Source organism: Danio rerio, chromosome 7 (genome assembly GCF_052040795.2).
Source record: "Danio rerio strain M-AB ecotype USA chromosome 7, GRCz13ab, whole genome shotgun sequence".
NCBI lineage: Eukaryota > Metazoa > Chordata > Actinopteri > Cypriniformes > Danionidae > Danio > Danio rerio.
The window spans coordinates 51,138,223-51,161,875 of record NC_141027.1 but is presented as its reverse complement, the minus strand read 5'-3'; the positions used below and the strand labels follow the sequence as shown (position 1 = coordinate 51,161,875).

Sequence of the window (23,653 nt, the reverse complement as noted above, 5' to 3'; positions counted from 1 at the left end):
ATTACCCTGTGAAACCGTATTCACATTGCAAATTGATTGTATATAAATAAAACGATCCAATTTCAGAGTTTTGCAGTGCTAATACACTGTTAATCCCTTGTTCTTTGAGAAACTATTTACTGAAAGTGTTTTTTTTTTTTTTTTTTTGTAAATCTGTTTTTTTATATGGTCTTGACTGAAAACCCCCTTTCTTGGGACATTGTTTTTAATTGGGGAACTGGTGCAGGAGCATGTTTGATTTTCCATGCTCCTGGTCCATGCTCCAAGAGTTCCTGGTCAATTTCATACAATAAATAAAACAGCTAGTCTTCATGAAGGATGTTAATGACGCAATTTATTTTCCTTACAAAGGTTGTATCTTGTGTTTTTTAAGCACCGTTAGTCAGAAATTATAATTATGCCTAATGTTAAAGGTATATTTCACCAAATATGAAAATTGTCTTCATTTACTCTCCCTTCATTTGTTTAAAACCAGAGTTTAATTTTTTTGTTGAACACAAAGAAATTTATTTAGAAAAATGCTGCGACTTTCTTTGACTTCCTTATTATTTTTCTCTACTATGGATCCAGCAACCAGTGCTTTTTAAAATCTATTGTTTTGAGTTCATCAGAAGAAAGAAATTCATAAAGGTTCAAATCAAAAAGGGGGAATGTAAATGATGGGGTCATTAGAATTTTTGGCTGAACTAACCCTTTAAGTGTGTCTTTACATATAAACTGAGGTGATGCATATTTGGCATCCTGATCATTTATATTCTTTTTTTTTTTTCCTCTGCAGTTGTGACTGGGGCCACCGATGGAATCGGAAAAGCCTATGCGGAGGAGGTAAGATTCCTCAGGTTTTATTTGTGTTTTTTTTTTTCCTCTCTTCACGGAAATCACAATGAGTCATCAGACTGGAGGTCTCAGTCAGAGTTCAGGGAGAACTCCGCTCTCAAAGGTTTGCCTCATACAGCTGACAAACTGACAAGCATTTACCACCCTGCTGCTTCTCATTTTTTTTCAGTCTGATGGTCTTTATGAATAGGGATTTTATAGAATGTTGTGTAATTATGCAATGTCATGTTCTGAAAATGAGATCCGTTTCTGTAATAATACACTTATATAAGTAGTATTTTTTGGCATATAAAGGCATGTGTAAACTACCTTTTCAATGTTGCTTTCATACACAGCTGTGTTTGTGCAGTTCAGAATATACTCAACCAAGGATATGTGCAGAGCAGCGAGTTCAACACATGCACAGTGCCATTTAAAGGACTCGCTCTGTCTCAACATTCACCCTGCATGTGCACTGTTGTGCGCCTGCTGTCTGCATGATCAGGAAAAAAAGGGCTGCATACATGTGCGCACATGTCTGTGGACCATCCTGATGACCAAAATTATTTGGTGGACATTGCATTGATTGATTTGAAGTGCTGACGGCCAAAGAATATTTCAGCCTTAAAAGGGACCAAATATGTCGCTTTTTACAAGATGTAAAATAAGTCTTTGATGTCTCTCAAGTCTGTGTTTGTGAAATTTCGACTCTAAATGCCCTGCACATAATATTTTGTAACTTTTTGAATCTGCCCCTTTTTAGACCTTGATCAAAATACTATGTAATTTTGGTGACTGTCGCTTTAAATTCAAATGAGATTGTGCCTTTTTCAAAAGAGGGCGGAGCTATATACGCCTATGAGTCAGCATGGTGGCAGATTCAAAACAAGAGTAATATACTATGCTAATGAGGGAGAGATCCTCAATAATGATGACATGTACAAAGGGAGAATGTCAATCAAAGTGTGTTTGCAGTGTGTTGTTTATAAAAATAAAATCGATCGATTTTTAGCATTAGAAGCTGGTTATTTTCACAGACTATTGCCGCACAACTGTGTTCAAACCCCTTATAAAAGTAATTTTTGTAATTTAGGTCTTCTTTAATACAGATTGTGGTAGATGCTTTGATAGGTGAAGTTAACTAATTGTTTCAGTTTAAAGGTGCAATAGGAGATCTTGGAGAATGCTAACATTAGTCTGATAGCACTGAAAGCCTATGTCCCACCCTGCAAATCACCATTCAAATCCATGGCTCATGAATGCACACTAGATAGCATTGCTACATTACATAACATAAAATTCACCTTAGTGAAAACTTTATTGTACAGTTAGTAATTACAATACCATCCCTAAGAAACAACTTGTTGATGTTTGCCTGCCATTCTCAGTCTGAACAGTGTCTGTGAATGTGTCAATGATGTAATGGTTTCTGCGCAGACAGGGTGCCCATTGTAATATTCAGACCAAATGATTTGATTGGATGGATTTTTTTTTGGTCCTACATCTTTCATAGATTATTAATACATATAAATACATTTAGACCACTTAAATTAATGGTTTCTATTAGCATGTGAAGACTTTCAACCCGCATATATTATGGCATATTTATACAAAAATGGTTTCTGAAGAAGACGATCACCTATTACACCTTTACTGTATAAATTGATTATGTCAGATCAATGATGTGTAATTTATTGTAATGTTGAATGTTTGTCATTCTGTGCAGCTTGCTCGAAGAGGTTTTGCCATTGTTCTCATCAGCCGTACTCAAGAGAAGCTGGATGAAGTGTCCAAAGCTATTGGTAAGTTTTTATTTATTTATATATATATATAAAAGGTGCATCAACAAAGTATTGAGCAAAGGCTGTGAACATGTACTTCTGTACATGTGATTTTTCAGGTTTTTAATTTTTAAATAAATTTGCAACAATTTCAAAAAACCTTTTTCATATTGTCATTATGAGGTATTGTGTGTGCAGTTTGGAGGAAATGCATGAATTTAATCCATTTTGGAATAAGGCTGTAGCTTAAAAAATGTGGAAAATCTGAATGGTCAACATTGTAATTACAGAAATACATAACAAATGTAATTGTATGCAGGTATTTCATCTATCCTAACTACAATGTAAAACATCTATTTACACAATAAGTACATTGTAATAAACTACAGTGTTTCCTACAGTGCTTCCTTTTTTTACACAGATCTACCAAATTCCTGTGGTGTTATTTCAATGACAAATGTCGTGAGCGCAGTATTAGAATTTGAGATCACATTTATGTAATAACCTACATGTATGAGCATGTGAATCTCTGCTTGTGCGCCGATTTCCTCTGCTCGTGCACAAAACTTCTTGCACGCCACCTCAAATATAAGCCGCTTCATGGGCGCGCAGATCTTCTTGTGTGCTCTCAAACAAACGCTGCTGTGTGCGATTTTAGTGCGTTTATGTAACGAGTATGTCTCCAGCATTTATACGTCGTGCTTGCTGGCCTCACGCATCACGCACCTGTCAGTCAGCCAATCAGCACGTCACCTTAAAGGGTTAAAAAATGACGCACAGCACTACTACAGTTACAGAAAAGTTTGCGCTGTTATAATTCACTTTCCCTTTAATACGTTTTGGTGCGATTATCACCCGCTATTAAAAAAAAAAATGTTTTGAATGAGAAGCTGTAATGTAGCCGTGGCGGAATCAATTTTGGCATGGCGCCCCGCCATGGAAGAATGAATGTAGCAGAAACCATGAACTATTAATCTTAGTGCAAGTATATACTAACGAAGGCCACCTATAATAAGGTGGGACCAAGATGGTCATTTGCGTTTAAGAGTGCATTGTTATTATGTACTTTTTACATATAAATATTGGGTGGTGGTTGAGATTTCCCCTGCAAATCTGTAAAGTGATTTGAGTGTTCAGAAAAGCGCTATATAAATGTAAATTAATGTATTATTATTATTAATATCCACTGTTAATTGTGTTGTTGCACTCTTTTTGCCACTGGCACCATAAGAATGAAAGCAAAGACATTCATTTCTAGTGTGCCATCATTGAATGAATGGAGCAGCAGTGGCTGAATCGCAGATGCCCCCCCATTCATTTTTTTCTTGTCCTTTGGTTGGCTGACTCCTGATCTGAGGAGGATGGCATGATTTCGAGCATGCACGCACGTGTGTGCACCCATGTGCTGGCAAATGTGCGTTTGTGTTAGCCTGTGTGCAGAGAACCTGTGGGGTACCTATATATATGTGTGTGTGTTTGAGTCGTGAGGAGCGAGTGCTGCGTGTGTTTGTGAGGCAGCGAGTGTCTCCCTCTGCTAAATGAATGTGGATGTTAATGAGCGGAGTTATTTTTAGCTCTGTGTTGAAAGGCAGGCACTCTGCCAATTGAGCTGCCTGGCTGCTGCAGCAGAGCGCTGCTTCACAGATGGAGGTGGATCCTGGAGATGTCATGGCGGGGATGAGAGCGAGAGAGAGAGAGCATCGAATGGAGAAAATCAGCCCACTGACCTCCACTGGCAAATACACTCTTGTGCATCTTTTATCGGATGTATTTGAAATCATTTGTCAAAAGTGTTGGGACGTAATGACTCTGCCTTGCGTTCGGGGTGTAGTCCGTCATATGGGTGGGACTACTGTAGGGCAGCAGTTCTCAACTTCAGGCTTGGGGACTCGGCGCTTTGCACATTTTGAATGGTTCTCTTTTCTAACAGTTCAGATCACAGAGCTCTCTAAAAGCAGATGAATGGATGATTAGATGTTCGCTTCGTATTGTGCTTATTAGGGTATCAAAAATAAACCCAGATTGATTTTAAAACAAGCAGTTTGTGATCCTGAGTTGCTAGTTTCTCAAAGTAAGAACTCCTTTATATCGAGAGGCGTTTATGATCATTTGGGAAGATAAAGTACGCCAACTGCTTTCCTAAATGAGAAGCACAAATAATCTGGTAGTGTCAGCAAAAGAAAAGCTTTTAGACTCTTTCGCACTAAACATGATGCGACAACGTAAAGCACACTGCAGACAAATGGTAATTTAATAGCGAATGTGAATTACTTTCTGCAAAGTTTTGCCTGCATGATTAGTGCTGCTGACCAGCAATGCATTTTGTGCCTGCATACTTGCTGGAGCAACACACTGTTCAGCTGATCTGCTGATGTTCTTTGACCAATGAGATGAAGAATCATGCAAAATGCAACATTTACCAGCAGTGTAGTACAGTAACAAAAAGTTTAGTACAGCTCATCTACTGAAGAGTTTTGCTCCAACCCTGATCAAACACGCCTAAGCCAGCTAATCTATGTCATCAGGATCACCAGAAAGCTATGAACAAGCGAGTTTAATTACGGTTGGGGATAAACGAGGGCCAGAATGGAGAACTGCTAGTTTAGTATTACTACAGAAATACAAACTCTCTATCATACATACAAATTTGATCAAATATTTCATTTCTTGCCACAGGTACATGCTATTTATATACCTTTATCGTCATTCTAAATCTTACTTTTAACCTGGGTAAAGACATTCATTTATTCATTCATTCATTCTCTTTTTGGTTTAGTCCTTTTATTAATCACGGCTTGCCACAGCGGAATAAACCGCCAACTTATCCAGCATACGTTTTACGCAGCAGATGCCTATCCAGCCACAACCCAACATTGGGGAACACACATACACACTTGCATTCACACACATGCACTACAGCCAATTCAGCTTATTCAATTTACCTATAGCGCATGTCTTTGGACTCCGGGGAGGAAACCGGAGCACCTAAAGGAAACCCATGACAACATGGGGAGAACATGCAAACTCCTCACAGAAATGCCAACTGATTCAGCCGGGGCTCAAACCAATGACCTGGCTGTGAGGCGATTGTGCTACCAACTGTGCCACCCTGATGCTGGGTAAAGACATTTTACAACTATAATATGGTGTTGACACCTCATTTTGGCCAGGGTTATGAAACCCTGCTTCGGACATTTGTGGTGTTAACCCCACATTGCGATCTTAAGTTTGTTCAGTATGAAATGGAGCAGTGTTTGGTTGTTGCTGCTGAAGAGGTAACATTTAAGTCATAGGTCTCAAACTCAATTCCTGGAGGGCCGCAGCTCTGCACAGTTTTGCTCCAACCCTAATCAAACACAGCTGATCCAGCAAATCAAGGTGTTCAAGACTACTACAGACTATCAAGCCGGTGTGAGTTGGTTGGAGCTAAACTATGCAGAGCTGCAGCCCTCCAGGAATTGAGTTTGAGGCTAACGGTTTGAGTAAAAACGTCAAAAGTAGGACATGTCATTTATTAAAACATTTAGCTAATGTTTATTCAGTCAGTGACAGTGACATTGCAAATTTGCGAATAAGAACGTTATCCCGGGGTTTAGGAATGTACAGTGTAAAATGGCTGTATACCCAGGATTATTTGTTAGCCCCAGGTATAGTATCACAGTGCTTTATAAAAAAAGCCCAATACATAAAATTAATAAAAGCACACATTGAATGAGAAAATGAAATCAGTGTGAAACGTGATTACAAATCAGTGTTTTATTTATCCAGGGTTTAGGATGACCCAGGGTTTAAAATGTCAAGTGTGAAAAGCACTTCCGACTACATTTCCAGATATCAACAATTCCACAAATTGAAAATCCATACTTTTCTGCAAGACGTTTCTTTTGTTTTCGCAGCCGTTTTCTGAACAGCTTTCTTTTCTACAGTGCCACCAGTCTCGCTTGCTATGCAACCCTTACTGTGATTGATCATTCCCAGTGTGCAAAGCTTCATAGGGATCATCACTGTACATTTGCACCAAATATTCACTAATAGGAATGCCTTACTAGTGTTATCTTTATGCTCACATAACTTTATCATCATTGAGAAGTTCTTTCTTGCGTACAGAACACTATATGTGACCTGTTGTTTATCTTATGAGAGTTCAGTCATTCAACTAAACTCAGTGACTGTTCTAAACTAATTAGGGTTGGAATTGCATTTGTGAGCTTAAAGGGTTAGTTCACTCAAAAATGAACATTCTTTTATTAATTATTCACCCTCATGTCCTATAGACTTTTTTTAGGGATGTAAACAAAAAAGCATTGTCTAAACGTATTTCCTGTTTTATACTTGACACTTTTATAGCTTCCAAGAATCCAAAAGGAGACACGTATTGATAAATAATGTTATGATAGCTGTTTAACATGAAGTTATGATTGAATTGCTCTTGTTACAGTTATGAAATAGTTTGATAACAAGCAGGAAATGTTCATGGGCCAATGACATGACCACATTGAAATGGTCTATACTGACACTGAGGAGCAGAAACTGTTAAATATAGAAATTATTTTGTGCGCAAGTATTCTTGTCTCTTAATAATGTTCTGATTAAAACACTGATTGAAGACTTATGGTCCGTTTTGAGATTTTTTTGGGGGAGTATTTTTCTAGACTTTGAGTGAATCGGGAACTTGACTGCCTTTAGAGGATGAGAGAGCTGTCAAATGTCGCTTAAATTTTATGAATTTGTAATCTGAAGACAAACAAAAACCCCAGGAGCTTGGAAGGACCAAGAGCAAAAAGCTTATTACACATTTCGGTTAAAGTGTTAGTTTGTGGGAAAAGGAAAATTTAACTAACACTTTAACTGAAGTGTCTGGGATTGCTTATTGTTTCTAAATGGCCAGTTAAACATTATGCATCAGTCAAAACAATAGTATTACTAAGAATTTGATGCTTTTCGTTAATCACATTTGACTTTTTTATCATAAATGCTTATTTATTCTTTACATTTTCATTCATTCTTTTATTTTATTTTCGACTTAGTCCCTTTATTAATCAGGGGTCGCCACAGTGGAATGAACCACCAACTTTACACAGCAGATGCCCTTCTCTTTGCTGTGAGGCAATTTTGCTGCCCACTGCACCACTCTGGCGGCCTTTTTTACATTTTCACAATTTTAATCAGGAGAATTGCAACAGATTTCCCTAAATTGTGTCTTTAGAATTGATTCGTTCATACAGTACAGTAAATGCGTTTAGATGACAGCACTTACTGTATTACATTTCTTTCAATGAAGCAAGCATATGAATGCAATGCATATGATTACTACTAGCAAGCATATAAATGAAGTTTTCTCTGTACTTGCTTTCTTTTGATATTTTCCCTCCTCTCTTGTCTTCCAATTCATTTGCTCAGACACATCTAGTAATTAAAGTACTTTTGCAACAGAGAACATTTGTGCATTTCACAGTATTGGATGACAAACTTGACTTGTATGACTGCATTATTAGTTTGTTACGTGACATGCTTTTTTTAAACTTTAACTGTAAGGTGTAATTGGTTTATTGGGTTCATTAGCTCTCTTACCACTGATGTGTTTCATTCTAAGTGAACTAATATACGAGCACTTTCCATCCTGTTGTCTAATTCTGTGAGAAAAAAAAATGGATTGTTGTTTTGAAATTCTCTGCTTTTTTTCTTTATTTTTTTCTTTCTTCAGAGAGCAAGTATAAAGTAGAGACCAAAACCATTTCTGCTGACTTTGGATCTGTGGACATCTATCCTAAGATTGAATCTGGACTGGCTGGACTGGAAATCGGAGTTTTGGGTATGTTATATTTGTGTAATTTAGATGTTCGTGGGATACCACACTGATCATGTTTTTATGCTTTGCGATGCTTTAGTATTTGCTGCCAGCTATGGGAAAGTGGTGGGAACTACTTGTCAGTTCCTATTTTCACATTTATTTGTAACAGTTTTATAAGAATATATTTATAATCTATTTAAACATTGCTCAAGTCCCCTGCTAGTGCCTTTTTTTTTAAACATTCTGTCCTGAAAATCTTGTGCCTCTTTTTCCTACAGTTAACAATGTTGGAGTTTCGTATTCCTACCCAGAGTTCTTCCTCAATATTCCTGATGTTGACAGCGTGAGTTTGTGTAGTGTTCTCTGCGTTGGGCAGAACTTTCTTCTTTTTAACCTAAAAAAAAGCCTATTTGTTGTGATTTTGTTTGAATGTAAACATATTGACTGTTTGATTGCAGTTCATCAACAACATGATCAACATCAATATTATGTCAGTTTGTCAGGTAAGAAGAATTTGCTTCACCCAAATTGGCTTTACTGTATATGCCTTCAGCAAAGTTATTTAGGATTAATAAATAGTCAACCAGGCGAGGCAGTGGCGCAGTATGTAGTGCTGACGCCTCACAGCAAGAAGGTTGTTGGGTCGCTGGTTCGAACCTCGGCTCAGTTGGCGTTTCTGTGCGGAGTTTGCATGTTCTCCCTGCCTTCGCGTGGGTTTCCCCTGGCTGCTCCGGTTTCCCCCACAGTCCAAAGACATGCGGTACAGGTGAATTGGGTAGGCTAAATTGTCCGTAGTGTATGAGTGTGTGTGTGAATGTGTGTGTGGATGTTTCCCAGGGATGGGTTGCGGCTGGAAGGGCATCCACTGCGTAAAAACTTGCTGGATAAGTTGGCGGTTCATTCTGCTGTGGCGACCCTGAATTAATAAAGGGACTAAGCCGACAAGAAAATGAATGAATGAATGAATGAAATAGTCAACCATTTCTACAATGCAAATCCTATTTTTGTATCTATTTCTTTTTTTTCTTTTTTTGCTGGTCTGCTTTTAGGACTTGTAAATAAATGCCCTACATACAGCACTATATATAAACTAAACCTATTTATAGCCTTATATATAAACATTGAGCAGTTGTTCACTGACTCTGTTATTATGCTTAAATTGTGAGTCTCTGCTGCCACCCTCAGGATTCATCATGTATTTTTCTGTTAGTGCTACATATTATTTTTGGTGCACAAAATGCATGAACATTTATAGTTATGGGATTTTTTTCGTGACTTAAAAATATTCCTGAAAAGATCATTGGAAGTTATCAGAGGTTAAACTGACTCACACATTGCACTTTTGTGTGTGTGTGTGTGTGTGTGTGTGTGTGTGTGTGTGTGTGTGTGTGTGTGTGTGTGTGTAAATATACAGATGACCAGGTTGGTACTGCCCAGGATGGTAGACAGGTAAGTTCATTAATCATTAAATGTGATTTTTGTAGTTGATTTAAAAGTGTAGTCATTCATAGCAGGCAAAATGTTTCTTTACTTGGTGACATGACTGGGCTTTCATAGAAGAGTTTGTCAAGATTGTTGCTTGGTTATTGCAAGCCCCACACAGAATTTGTGTATGCAGATTTTTAGCACCTCGCTGTTTCCCTTGTGTAAATGTGTGTACATTTATTTTTAGTCCGTTTTCAAATTAATTTCAGTAATATTATTGACTAATATAAATATGTTCATATGATTTATTTCTAATACAGTTTGTAAAGTCATATTCTCAGTATTTTAGTAGATATATGAGAGACTCGCTTTGTTTACCAAATAATTGGATCTAATTGGATTTGTATTGTAAACGATAAATAAAAGTTATAAAGGGTATTATTTTTTGTTTCATATATTAAGTTTTTAATTGTTATACTCCACAGATTTTTAACAAAATTCTGCGCAGAAATAGCAAAAAATTATTTACACTTTTTGCACACTTCAATCCTGTACTTGTTATTTTTTTCCAAGTTTCCAAGTAATTTAATACTTTTACATAGCAATTTTATTTTAAACATTTGTCATAAAAATTGTCAAAGACACTACCGGTCAAAAGTTTGGGGCAGTATTTTTTTTTTTTAAATGTTTTTTTTTAATGTTTTTATTTATTTTTTTATTATTTTTTTTTTTTAAGAAAATTATTCGGTTCATCAAGGTGGCATTTATTGAATGTAAAAAAAATGTTAAATTGTTAAATACTTAAATACTTGTCAAATATTTATTTATTACTTTTTGAATGTAGTTTTTAAATGAAATTACTTCAGTCATCATTGCTTTTATTACCATTACATTAATAATAATAATAACCACAACAACAAAAACAATAATAATTAATTACTGATTTCTGAAGGATCATGTGACTGAAGACTGAAGTCATGAAGCTGAAAATTCATCATTAAAATCACTGGAATAAATTATTGAATTTAATGATAAACTACTTTTGAACAGTTATTTTACAGTGCAATAACATTTCACAATTTTACAATGTGTAATGTAGTTTTGATTGAATAAATGCACCCTTGGTGAGAAGCTGATTTGAAAACATTTACAAAGCATACTGACCCCAAACCTTTCACTGGTAGTGTAAGTTTCCACTTAAGCAAAAGAAAAAAAAGAAATACAAGAATAATATATAACCTCAAAATAACATAATACACTTTAAAAGAAAGAAGAAAAAACATTACATAATACATCAATAACATATTTGTCTAATCTGTATATTTTCAGTGTCCAGCTGTTCAAACAAACACCATCTAGACCTCAGGTGTCAAACTCAGTTCCAAAAGGACCGCAGCTCTGCACAGTTTAGTTCCAACCCTAATTAAACACACCTGATCAAACTAATTGAGTCCTTCAGGCTTGTTTGAAACCTACAGGTAAGTGTGTTGGAGCAGGGTTTGAACTAAACTGTGCAGGGCTTCGGCCCTCCAGGAATTGAGTTTGACACCCCTGATCTAGACTCTCCAGAAAGTCATAGAAAATTTCGAAATAGACCATTTTAAATATTTAGTTCTGTTGTATTGTGAGTTCATACTGATAAGCAGTCGGACTTTACAATTAGGTTTCATTAGTTAATTTTGGTTAATGTATTTACAAACATGAACTAACAATGAACTATGGTTGTGCATCATTTGTTAATCATAGTTTTACTGATACATTTATAAAATGTTAAAGTCATGCTTAAGGGATTCCGCATAAACAACCGCCTGTATTTTACACCACAAAGCATAAAAATTAAACATAAAACATTTTTGTGAGCCATAATAGTTCATTAGTTCTTTAATTAAAGACAAAGCTGAAAATGAATGGAGCAAACATTTACATGCGTATTATTCAGTCACAAGATGGCGCCAAACAGTCAAACAGTGGTGTGACAGACACGCATGCAAGAATATAGATGTGAATGCATTCACTAACAGTCAAGATGACTTGAAGTGCCCGGATGAGCTCTGTTATTAGTTTCAACGTTTGTTATCTTGAAATAACATACCTTGGCATGTCGCTGCTGTCTAATTAATTATTCCAGATAGCCAAGTAATGACATTTATTAACGCACTGTGAGTTAACATGAATGAACAGCTTTATTTCCTTGAACTAATGTTAACAAAGATGAATACATACTGTAAGAAATGTTTTGTTTGTTTATATATATTTTTTCATTTTAGTAAAAAAATACATTGTTAATTATTACAATCTAATTGTGAAGTGTTATTTCAGTCGCACTTTATTTTTAATGTACAATTCGCACTATTAACTAATCATTAACTAACCATTAACTAACACTTTTAGCTCCAACTACCAATTAGCTCCTTATTAATGGTTTTACTGTAAAAAAATCATACTGCTTTATCTTTAGTTGAATCAAATCAAATATTCTAGTCATCTCTACTTACATTAGTCAAACTGACTAAAATATAAAGTTAAACTTATTAACTTAATAAAATAAGTTAAAGTAACCAAAAAACATTTGTTGTGTGACTTTTTGTCAAATCATATTTTAGATACAGATGTTGGGTTTAGATATTAAGTAGGATTAGGGATGTAAAATAAAATCATAATTCTTAATAATTAATACATTAATAATAGTCAGTTAATAAGCCAGTAGTAAATGGTGTGAATTGCTAATTAAACTAAAGTGCTACGATTATTTCTTGTGGCAGAGACTGTCAAACTGAAATTGAATGAAAAATGGAAGTCTTAATAAATACTTAAAACATTTATTAGTTTGGCGAATAAAAGGCAATATTAAAGTACCTGTAGCTCCTCCCATGTGGAGCCTTTGAGTCTGGTGTGCACTTGTACATAATGCAACACTGTATGTATACTGGCATGGGCACCGGTAGCCATAGCAACAGGGATGCAAGAATCCATTAGCAGGTACCTGTGTGATAGAAGGGATAATTCTATGCTGTCCAAAGAGTCAAGTGAAAATGGAATGAATAGATGGGACGTTTTAAGCACTGTTGTCTTTTTTTTTTTTTTTTGATCGTGCTTACGTGCAGTTCTGCGAAAGTTCGAACATTAATGGGTCTCTGACTCTTTTCAGGTCTAAAGGAGTGATATTGAATGTTGCCTCTGCGAGTGGCATGTACCCAGTTCCCCTCCTCACTCTCTACTCTTCCACAAAGGCAAGTCAATTTTCCTGTTATTTTTCCTCGTGTTTTAATGTCTTGAAAATCTTTGAGAAAAGTGTTGTCTTTTGTTGTTAATGGTCTCAGAAGATGTTGTGGAAGCTTGTTTCTGTCATTGAGAAAGAAAATATATATAGTGTGCAGAATAAATGAATACATCCCTTGCAGACTTCTCTCTTAAATGTAATACTTCTATGGCATGTTATACAAGTACTTACAGTATATCTATATATGCATTAAATTAGTTGGTACCAAAGCCAAAACTGGAAATATTCTAACAAAATAACATGATCATTGTGAAAAAACAAAAACACTCAAATTAATATGTTATGGAAAAATGTAATTATGGTAGTAAAGAAAAAAAATATTTATATTAAAATACACTCACCGGCCACTTTATTAGGTACACCTTACTATTACTGGGTTGGACCTCCTTTAGTCTTCCATAGACCACATCACAAAGGTGCTCTATTGAATTGAGATCTGGTGACTGTGGAGACCATTTGAGTACAGTGAACTCATTGTCATGTTCAAGAAACCAGTCTGAGATGATTTGTGCAGTATGACATGGCGCATTATCCTGCTGGAAGTAGCCATCTGAAGATGGGCACACTGGGTCATAAAGGGATGGACATGGTCAGCAACAATACTCAGGAAGTCTGTGACATTGACACAATGCTCAGTTTGTACTAATAGGCCAAAGTGTGTCAAGAAAATATCCCCCAGATCACTTCACCAGATGCTCTTCTGCGTACTTCGGAAGTAACGAGTGGTTATTTGAGATACTGTTGACTTACCATCAGCTGAAACCAGTCTGGTTTCTTTTTTTGACCATACTCTGTAAACCCTAGAGATGGTTGTGCGTGAAAATCCCAGTAGATCAGTAGTTTCTGAAATACTCACAAAAGTCTTGACCATGTCTATATGCATTGAGTTTCTGCCATGTGATTGGCTAAACATAAATTTGCAGTAATGAGCAGTTGGACAAGTATACCTAATAAAGTGAGTGTATGTTGTCTTTATTTACTGAGAAATGGATAAAAATGTATTTTTAGAAGGGTGTATTCAGTTATGCTGTGCACTGGATTAAAAGGACATAATATCCCACTGTTGTGAGCTATTAATCTTGCAGTTCTGATGGACAGAAAGGCCATAATTGTGATAAAATCATTATAAGTTCATAGAAACAGTATACATACCCCTAATAAATAAGGTAAATGTAACAAAATTGTAACCAAATCAGAGAAAATATGCATGTTGCACAAATTATATAAAAAGTGCTTAATATGTCCTGCATACGCTACTTTACATAATAGATGTGTGCCTTATGTCGCAGACAAAAAAAAAATAACTGAATTTTTTTAAGAAACAATTCTTTCAAACGTTTACACACTGAATTTTCTTACTTGCATGATCCACAATTATTTTGTGTCTGCACCTGTAATTGTCTCCGTGTGCATGCTGGATGTTCATATGTCTCTTGGTTAACCTGAGCAGTTAAACTGACAGTTTTGGTAACACTTTACAATAAGGTTCATCAGTTAATGCATTTACTAACATGAACTAAACATGAACAACACATGTACAGCATTTATTAAGCATAATTGAATCTTTACTAATGCATTATTGACATCCAAGTCCATGCTTGTTAATACTAATTAATGCACCATGAGTTAACATGAACTAACAATGAACTACTGTATTTTCATTAACTAACGTTAACTAACATGAACAAATACTGTAGTAGATGTATTGTTGATTATTTGTTCATGTTAGTAAATGCATTAATTAACATTAACTAATGAACCTTTTTGTAAAGTGTGACCACAGTTTTTCATCAGAAAAACTCTACAGATGCTGTAGATTCCCTTTTTCTAGCATCTTTTGTACATTTGACCTTTTCAGCAGTGACTACTGACCATGTAATACAGAGATCCAACTTCGCCTGTAAAAATGCTTGTTTTACTTAGAGATTTATTTTGTTTCTAGTCCAAATAGTCCAATCTTCTAAATCTTTTGTTTTTAGACATTTTAGTCAAATTTAAGTGAACAACCAAAATAATCTGCCAAAGGATAGTAAAGGATTTACTCACTAAGTTTAGGCTTGAATTAGGAATTTTTTAAAATTTGGACAAGAAAAACATCTTCTGCAGTGTTTTCACATTGAGGACAACTGAGAAACTCAAACACAACTCTTACTAAAACGGAAACTGTTCACTACTATTTTAGAAAGTAACACAACACTTTAACAGTTTGAGTTGTAAGCTTTCTAATTTGGATGATCATGGTAAATTATAAACTGTTTGTAATCTAATATTTAATATATTTTTCTGAAGGACAGTATTAAATAGAAATAAACTTTAAACAAAACCAGTAATATTTACAAATCATTGTCTCTTGCACAAGTTTACACCCCCTACAGTTAATGCATCATATTTTCTCCAACATTAGTGAATATTTGTACCATTTGTCTTCAGTTTGCAAAAGTGTATCTTCTAAATATACATAAACAACTAATAGCTGTATGTATCATGCAGGTAACACATTTCAGCATATTGTTGATATTAAAATAAAGCATCATCTTGTAGTTTTGGCTTCTTTGAAGTTTAATGAGTTTGTCACTTTCATAATGCTCAAAGACATGTTACCTAATTATTCTCACTTCTCCAGGCCTTTGTGGACTTCTTCTCCCGAGGACTTGATGCTGAATACAAAAGCAAAGGGATCATTATTCAGGTGAGGAAATATTAAAGAGTTAGAAGATTAAGATATTGTTATATTATGTTGCTAGTAAATGACATGACAAAAATGAAAATATGCTTTTAAATAGACTTGCATTTGAGATGTATGTGATCCTGGACGACACAAGTTTTTAAAAACTTTTTATGTTTTTTTAAAATTGAGATCTGCATTATCTAAAAAACTGAATACATTTATTTTCAATTGATTTATACTTAGCTAGTATATAAAATGTTTGGCCGAGATGCAGCTGAATATCTAGAATCTTGAGCATTTAAAAAAATAAAATCCAAATATTGAAGAAAACCATCTTTAAAACTGTGCAAATAACATTCTTAGCAATGCATATTAGGAATCAGAAATTGAGCTTTTATGTAATTATAGTAAGAAATTTACTAAATGTCTTCATAGAACACGATATTTAATTAATATTCGAATGATTTTTGGCATAAAAGAAAAAATGGTATGGTTTTGACCCATAGTGTATTCTGGGCTATTCCCACCAATATTCCCATACAATATAAGACTTTTTCTTGTGGTCTAGCCTCACAAATATTGTTTTTGGCCCTTTTCCACAGTATGGTACAGTGGTATAGTATGGTACGGTACAGGTCACCTTCATCAGGCTTGCGTTTTCACTGCTAAAAGGGTACCAATGGTACACCAGGGTCAATGTCAGTTTCGCTCGAGAAAATGTCAACAGTAAAGCTGTACGGGTCAGTCACATATCCTATGAGATGCACTTCTCACAAAACAGATATATGCTGTAAGTTTTTTAAAAACTTGTGTATAAATGTTCATCAGTAACCTTTTTATGAACATGGTTTGATTATAACTGTAGATCAGTGATGCGAAATAGCCTACTGTAACTTCTGCGATTATTAAAATAAATGAATAAATGCAACATATAGGAACACATACAGCTCCGTACAGTCACCGATATGTTACCAATTACAGAAAACCTACACACAACATACATTTAGTCCTTATTTGGGTTCAAAAACAACACGCAACATAGCCCACAGTCAGTGCAAACCTCTCATCTGCATCTTTAATCTTCGCTAGCACATAAAGCATCTGTTAGAGAGTTATTCCGTCATTCTGAGTTCATAATAGTCCAGTAGGTAATGATAATAGTTATACATGGCAGTTTGTTTATGTTTGCTGTAAAAATTTGCTTCCTTGTTTGTTTTTGCAAAGAGTAGCCAAAAGTTGGTACAGTATGATTTGTTTTTATGTACCTTTTGACAGTGGAAACGGCCTTAAAAGAGTACCGAATCATACAGTATCATTCTACTCAGTGGAAATGAGCCTTTAGAGTCTCTGTTTTTTACCGGTGACAATACATTTTGGTCACTCTGATTTATTATAATTATAAAATGTCTTGTTTCTTTTTTTCTTTTCTCTATTTTTAAGAGTGTGCTGCCATTTTATGTGACCACCAAGCTGAGCAAGATCAGGAAGCCCACTCTTGACATTCCCACTCCAGAACGCTATGTAAAAGCCCAGCTGAGCACTATAGGCCTGCAGACTCAGTCCAACGGATACCTTCCTCATGCCATTATGGTGAGACCCTTTTTAAAAAACCTTTAACAAATTACAGTAGTTTCCAGGTCTAGAGAGAATTTGCTAGATCAAAAGTGTGGGGTCAATAAGAGAACATTTTTGAGAAAATACTTCTATGTTGGGTCAAATAACATGCGTTCTTAATCGATAACACAATACGACTGTGATAATTAGAAATATTATTAAGTTCAGGGTTTAAAAATGAACACCTGCCAACCTGCCATGTGCTGGTGAAAATTCACAATGTTGGGTCATTCATAACACACTTACTAGTTTTTTTGGATTTTAATTTGTGAGTTATATTTTACTAGAAGGTCTGTTTTTAAGTGATATTAGACATTTTTTTTTATTATTCAGGAGATATTTTAAGGGAAATGTTTAAAAAGGTGTCTTCTGGAGAGATTTTAGAGTATTTATCATTGATAAAGGGTCATGTAAGTTGTTTTAATTTGAGTGTGTTGTGTATTTTTTTGTACAATGAATGATTAAGAGACCGTTATGATTGCAAATGATATATTTACTACAAGTGTTGCCTTGAATATAGCCTATGCTGCTGATATGGCCTCAAAATATACATAAATAATTTGTGAAGTATGTTTATTCACTTAAAGGGCACCTATTTTACTCCTTTTACAAGATGTAAGATAAGCCTTTGGTGTCTTCAGAATGTGTCTGTATATAGCCGTTAAGAATTACAGTGATTTTACTGTCTTTACAAACATGCTCTGTTTAAAAACATTTTAAATGTATAAAACTAACAAAAATCACGGAGAGTTAAAAAAAAATGTTCTGTGGACACGTGCACGTGTTATTATGGAAACATGGCTTCTGTCAATCAATTCAGTGGGCGGGGAAAACCATACTCCTACGTGATGTTGCGGTAGGCGTCAAAATCACTGGGATTTGGGTCCTATTTTAACGTCAGGAAAAAAAAAAAAAAAAAGACTTGAGTTATATCACTTTAATATGATTGTGGACACACTATATCTACACACAGTTCTGTTCAAACAGCTTACAAAAGTTGATTTTCACCATAGGTGCTCTTTAGATATTAGTAAAACTCTGTGTACAAATGTGACTAAGAGAAAAGCCACAACGTAGTTTAGTTTAAGAATAGATTCCCACTACTAACTGCTGGCTGATTGCCTGTAAATTATAAAAAATATTGGCTGTTTATTAGTATTATCTTATTATCTTATTCGATATCCCTAATTATACATTAACACACTACTTAAAGAACTATTAATAAGCAGCAAATTAGTAGGTTAGTGAGCCAAAATGTCTTAGTTAATTGTTTGTTCTTAATAAAGTTCTACCGTAAAAGAAAGTGTGACAACGATAATAGTTCGATTTTTAGCATTAGCAAATTTAATTTGACTGATCCTTTCATTCGGTACTGAGGAATTTTACTTAAAATTTAAATGTTTTGTTACACAGGAAATGCATTCACTCCTCGTTGTGTCCTTCCAAACCATAAGACTTTCATCTATCTTTTGGCTTTTATCTGCATATGAACATTGATCAGTGAACATCAACTGAAGATCAACTGTACATGCTCCATCTACAAGAACAAACCTCACTGGTCCCAGCATGCTTGAATGTCCATGAACACATTTAAATGCTGCCAACACGGTTCACTGATCCATGTTCTTTATGTGAATAAGGCTTCAAATGTCTATTCATCATATAATTTTGTTTCTTCAGAGCACATGCATTTATATTTTGATCTTTTTGAAGCTTTATGGCTAAATATACTAAACCTTTAATAGGCATTTTTTTTTTTTTTTTTAATATTCTGTTACTAATTTGTGTTCCTCAGATGAAAACATTTCATATGGATTTAGAACAATATGAGTATGAGTAAATTATGTATATTTTGTTTTATTTTGGGTTGAACTCGCTGTTTAGCGCATACTTGTTTATTAGATCACACTCTTCACGCCAGGTAAATAAGATCTATCCCCGGAGGCCAGATTCTGTCAGAAAAGGTCTGATTCTCTGGTTGTCCTGACAACAAGCCAGGGGAGCTGCCCAATACCCAAACCTGTTAACCAGTCTTCAATTGAATAAAAATCTCCTATCAATAAAGGAGTTGACTGAGAAAGCTAGAGAGGAGCAGAAGAAAGAGACGAAGTCATAATGATAAAGAAAGCGCTAAGTTCATTGAATAATCTTAGTTGCGTATGATTCAATGCTCAGACTTTGTCTGACCACAATAAATCTAACAAGTGTTATTATATCACAAGCGACAGCAATGGAAAATTATAGCTTCGCAACATTATCCAGTGACAATACAGACCTTCAAATAGAGACATTCTCTTATCTCTTACTCTTGAAAACAAGTTTCACTTGAATCCACATAGTCATAAGATTATAACAATATGGAAAAAATGTAATAATAATGAAGCAAAAATTGTAGGAAAATAGTAATAATTGAATATAAAAACAATAAAATGACAATTATCAAATCATTAATTAAAGATCATTAAAATGATATAAAGATAATTATATAAATTACTAATGATCAAATGATTGAGTAAAATAATTAAATGAATAATAAATTAATGTAAACAAATCAAAATAAAAATCAAACACAAATCAATGGCTGTTTTCTTAAAACAAAACACACTTAAGGTTGTTTTAAGGATTCTCATTGTTCATGCTGAATTTAAAAAAAATAGTTATTGAAAAGCATAATTTATATTTACGTTTTTTTTAATAATGATGGTCAGAGATTAATCATAATTAATTGCGTCCAAAATAAAAGTGTGTTTTTGCACAATATGTGTGTGTGTATTATATCTATTTATTTTTAAATGCTATAAACATGCATAGAAACACTGTTTTGTTACATGTACACATATTATTTATAATTTAAATCATATATGTCTAATTTATATCATTTATATCTAAACATAAATAAACACTTCAGATGTATGCATGAATATGTGTATTTATATATATAGAGTTGAAGTCAGAATTATTAGACCCCCTATGGTTTATTATTATTTTTTATATTTTTAATATTATATTATTTTAATATAATGTAATATTATTATATTACATTAAATTAAATATAATTAATGTAATAATATTATATGTTATTTTATATGTAACAGAGCAAGGGAATTTTCACAGTATGTTTGATAATATTTTTACTTCTGGAGATTTTTTTTTCAGCTAGAATAAAAGCAGTTTTTAATATTTAAAATCATTTTAAGATAAAAATTATTAGCCCTTTTAAGCTATATAGCTTTTCAATTGCCCACTGAACAAACCATCATTATACAATAACTTGCCTAATTACCCTAACCTGCCTAGTTAACCTAATTAACCTAGTTAAGCCTTTAAATGTCACTTTAAGCTCTATAGAAGTGTCTTGAAAAATATCTAGTTAAATATTATTTACTGTCATCATGGCAAAGATAAAATAAATCAGTTATTGGAAATGAGTTATTAAAACTATAATGATTAGAAATGTGTTGAGAAACTCTGCTCTATATTAAACATAAATCAGAGAAAAATTAACAGCGGGGCTAATAATTCTGTCTTCAACTGTATGTGTTAAATATATACAGTACACTCTTAAATTATGGAAAAACAAGCTTTTATTTTGGATGTGAATTATTGTGATACATTTTTGCCCAGCACAAAAAAAACTACTCCAAATGTAATTTTTAAATGCAATCTGTAATGATGACAGCTTGTATATGATGTAAACTACAGTGTAAAGTGAATAGTTTTTTTTTCTTCTGAATTTTTAAAGTGTAACAAGTGTCTGTGATTTCTGCAGGGCTGGGTGACTGCTTCTCTGCTTCCTGCAAAGCTGCTCAACAAATATGTTATGGGCATGGGGTTGTCCCAGCGAGCACGCTATCTGAAGAAACAGAAACAAGGTTAGAGATAGACAAAAGGACACACACAGAGGGGTAAAGGGACGGTGTAAAGAAAAGGAACGAACCAAAAAAAATAAAAATCTCTCTGCCTCTTTGCTGTTGGGGCCAAGAGCAGTCTCACCGAACTGCTCCTGATAATTCTGTTGGAGACTCTACGAATCAAGCAGTGTGTTGTTTTTTCCAAGCACTACAGTGGTGTGTTGAGTCGTAGCTAACAAAACATGATTTGCTTCAACAGCCAATGGTGACCAACGGTTCTTATTAGCTCTGAGTTGTATCCTAACAGTCACTAAACCAGATTGATTGGTATAGTTTGTTGTTGTTTTCTTGTAATGTTTAGATTGAGAAAGTAATTTTTTGATAATAGTGTTCTGATGGGCATGAATAGTGAGCAAGATCTTCTCAGCTTAAATGAAAAGTCTATTTCCGTAATGTCCATTCAATTTGAGAATATTTATGACTGATATGAATCAAATTTGCTAGGCTGCCTGCAATCATTTAAAAAGTATATCTGAAATGATGCACTTATAAACTTGGTTTATCTTTGAAGAGTTCAGATGCAAAAACCTTTAATTGCCATATGAAATTTCCATCAAAAATGAACATTTTTCTCAGACTCCTTTGTATATGTTGAGATATTTCACTTTGAAGACCATTAAAAGGACTTTTTCTTTGCCACAAAAAGGATATTACTAAAAACCTGATAAAAATGCTCATTTCAGAAGAAAATTTCAGATGGCATTTAGAGGTTTTTGCATCGGAACTCTTCATTTGCTTTTTGTTTGTTTGACTTGTCAGTTGCCTGCAAACTAAGTGCACTACATGAACTATTTTCCTGCCCATCACAGATGGCTCTATGCATTTTTCATCTTTAAAAAAAGATGATGCGATTCTAATGCACTAACGTTGTTGTGGAAGGTTTGTGTGTGTGTGTGTTGTACGGTTAACTTTTGTAATACTGGTACTGCTGGCCACTGAAAGCAAATTTAAATTCTGAAAACATTTCATTTGAAAACTAAGGCTGTGGTTCTGTTATTATCTGGTCAGTGATAATGCAGTATTTTCTCCAAAAACATTTCTTTTCAACTCCAGAGCGCTGATCGGCACTTTCAGCTTTTGGTATGAATCACTTTACTAAAGCCAGCAGCAGACTAAATGTAATGCTCATGCCTGCGTTTGAATTAATACATTTCAAATAAAAACAAAAATGTAATAATAATGGTTCTAGATGCTGTGTTTGGATTTTTGATGCACTAAATGAGAGCTGTTTTTCCATCTTGCATTGGTACATTATAATAATTCAGGTGTCTGTGGTAAAAATGTTGTTTGAACACAAATGCTTGCAATGAAAATAGTCATGTGATCAGCAGCTATGTTTCCAGCCAAAAACGCGAATCAACTGAATCATTCATTCATTTTCTTTTCAGCTTAGTCCCTTTATTAATCCGGGGTCGCCACAGCGGAATGAACCGCCTCAACTGAGTCAACTATGTGCAAATCTGTATTACCTTATAAAAGACTTGCGAATAAAGCAGCCTTTCCATCCAACAAGTCAAAGGGAACAAATTAGTCACTTCCTGATTAGCTGTCCCCAAATATCAACAGTAAAAACGGAATCTGCTGCGGTACGAGAGGCCGCGTCAATATCTTTGTTATTTAATAGATGACTTTTGCCTCAGAAGACAATGCTGATACTTAATGAACACACGGTGGCGTGAAAAGTGGAGAACGGACGCTCTTGATTCTGGAAGTCATTAATAATATAATAACACTAATACTTAAATGATTAAGATGTTTTAGAATAACCAAAACAACATTTTAGATGTTTAACAGTGTGCTCAGCCTGCTGGTTTGTCCATTCACACATATTTTTATAATCACATGATCTCTTGTAACAAAATTACAACTTTTTTTATGCGCATACTGGAATTTGTTCAGTAAAAGTGTTTCCATTGCAGTTAATGCTCATCTTTTCTTATCGAATAAAAAGTTTATCCTACTCAGTTATGCGCATGTGTATTTTTATGCGCAATTTCAAAATGTACGCACATCTTGGTGTTTCCATCAACCAGTTTTTTAATGAGTATATCCAAAATGCACATAATAATAGGTAGATGGAAATGTAGCTAGTGTCACCAATTGAAATTTATTATGAAAATTGTTAATTATTTTTTTACTGTTTTTTATTAAGCCTTTTACGAACATTTACATTCACAAAAAATAAACAAATAGATAAAAATAATAATAGATACATTATAATAAAAAAAATAATGACAGCTTTTAAAAAAAATAACTACACTCTTAATTTAACTGTTTTAGCTTTTTTTTTTTTTTTTTTTTTAAATGTTCTTATGCTAGACTGGGCTGCATTTGTTAGATTAAAAATGCACCATACTCTAAGATTGT

At 34.3% G+C, this 23,653-nt stretch overlaps 1 protein-coding gene across 2 annotated transcripts in view; it reads left to right on the top strand.

The window, feature by feature from the left end:
- hsd17b12b (hydroxysteroid (17-beta) dehydrogenase 12b) overlaps positions 1-22,466 on the top strand; it is a 44,377-nt gene extending 21,911 nt beyond the window's left edge. The window contains 10 exon segments of one of the 2 annotated variants that reach the window (NM_199613.1): positions 779-825; positions 2,543-2,618; positions 8,302-8,409; positions 8,667-8,731; positions 8,847-8,891; positions 9,803-9,837; positions 12,962-13,043; positions 15,717-15,782; positions 17,202-17,351; positions 21,145-22,466. In NM_199613.1, the coding sequence (NP_955907.1) occupies positions 779-825; positions 2,543-2,618; positions 8,302-8,409; positions 8,667-8,731; positions 8,847-8,891; positions 9,803-9,837; positions 12,962-13,043; positions 15,717-15,782; positions 17,202-17,351; positions 21,145-21,252 (782 nt within the window). In that variant the 3' untranslated portion in view covers positions 21,253-22,466. 2 annotated transcript variants of the gene reach the window in all.
- The last annotated feature ends 1,187 nt before the right edge of the window (positions 22,467-23,653 follow it).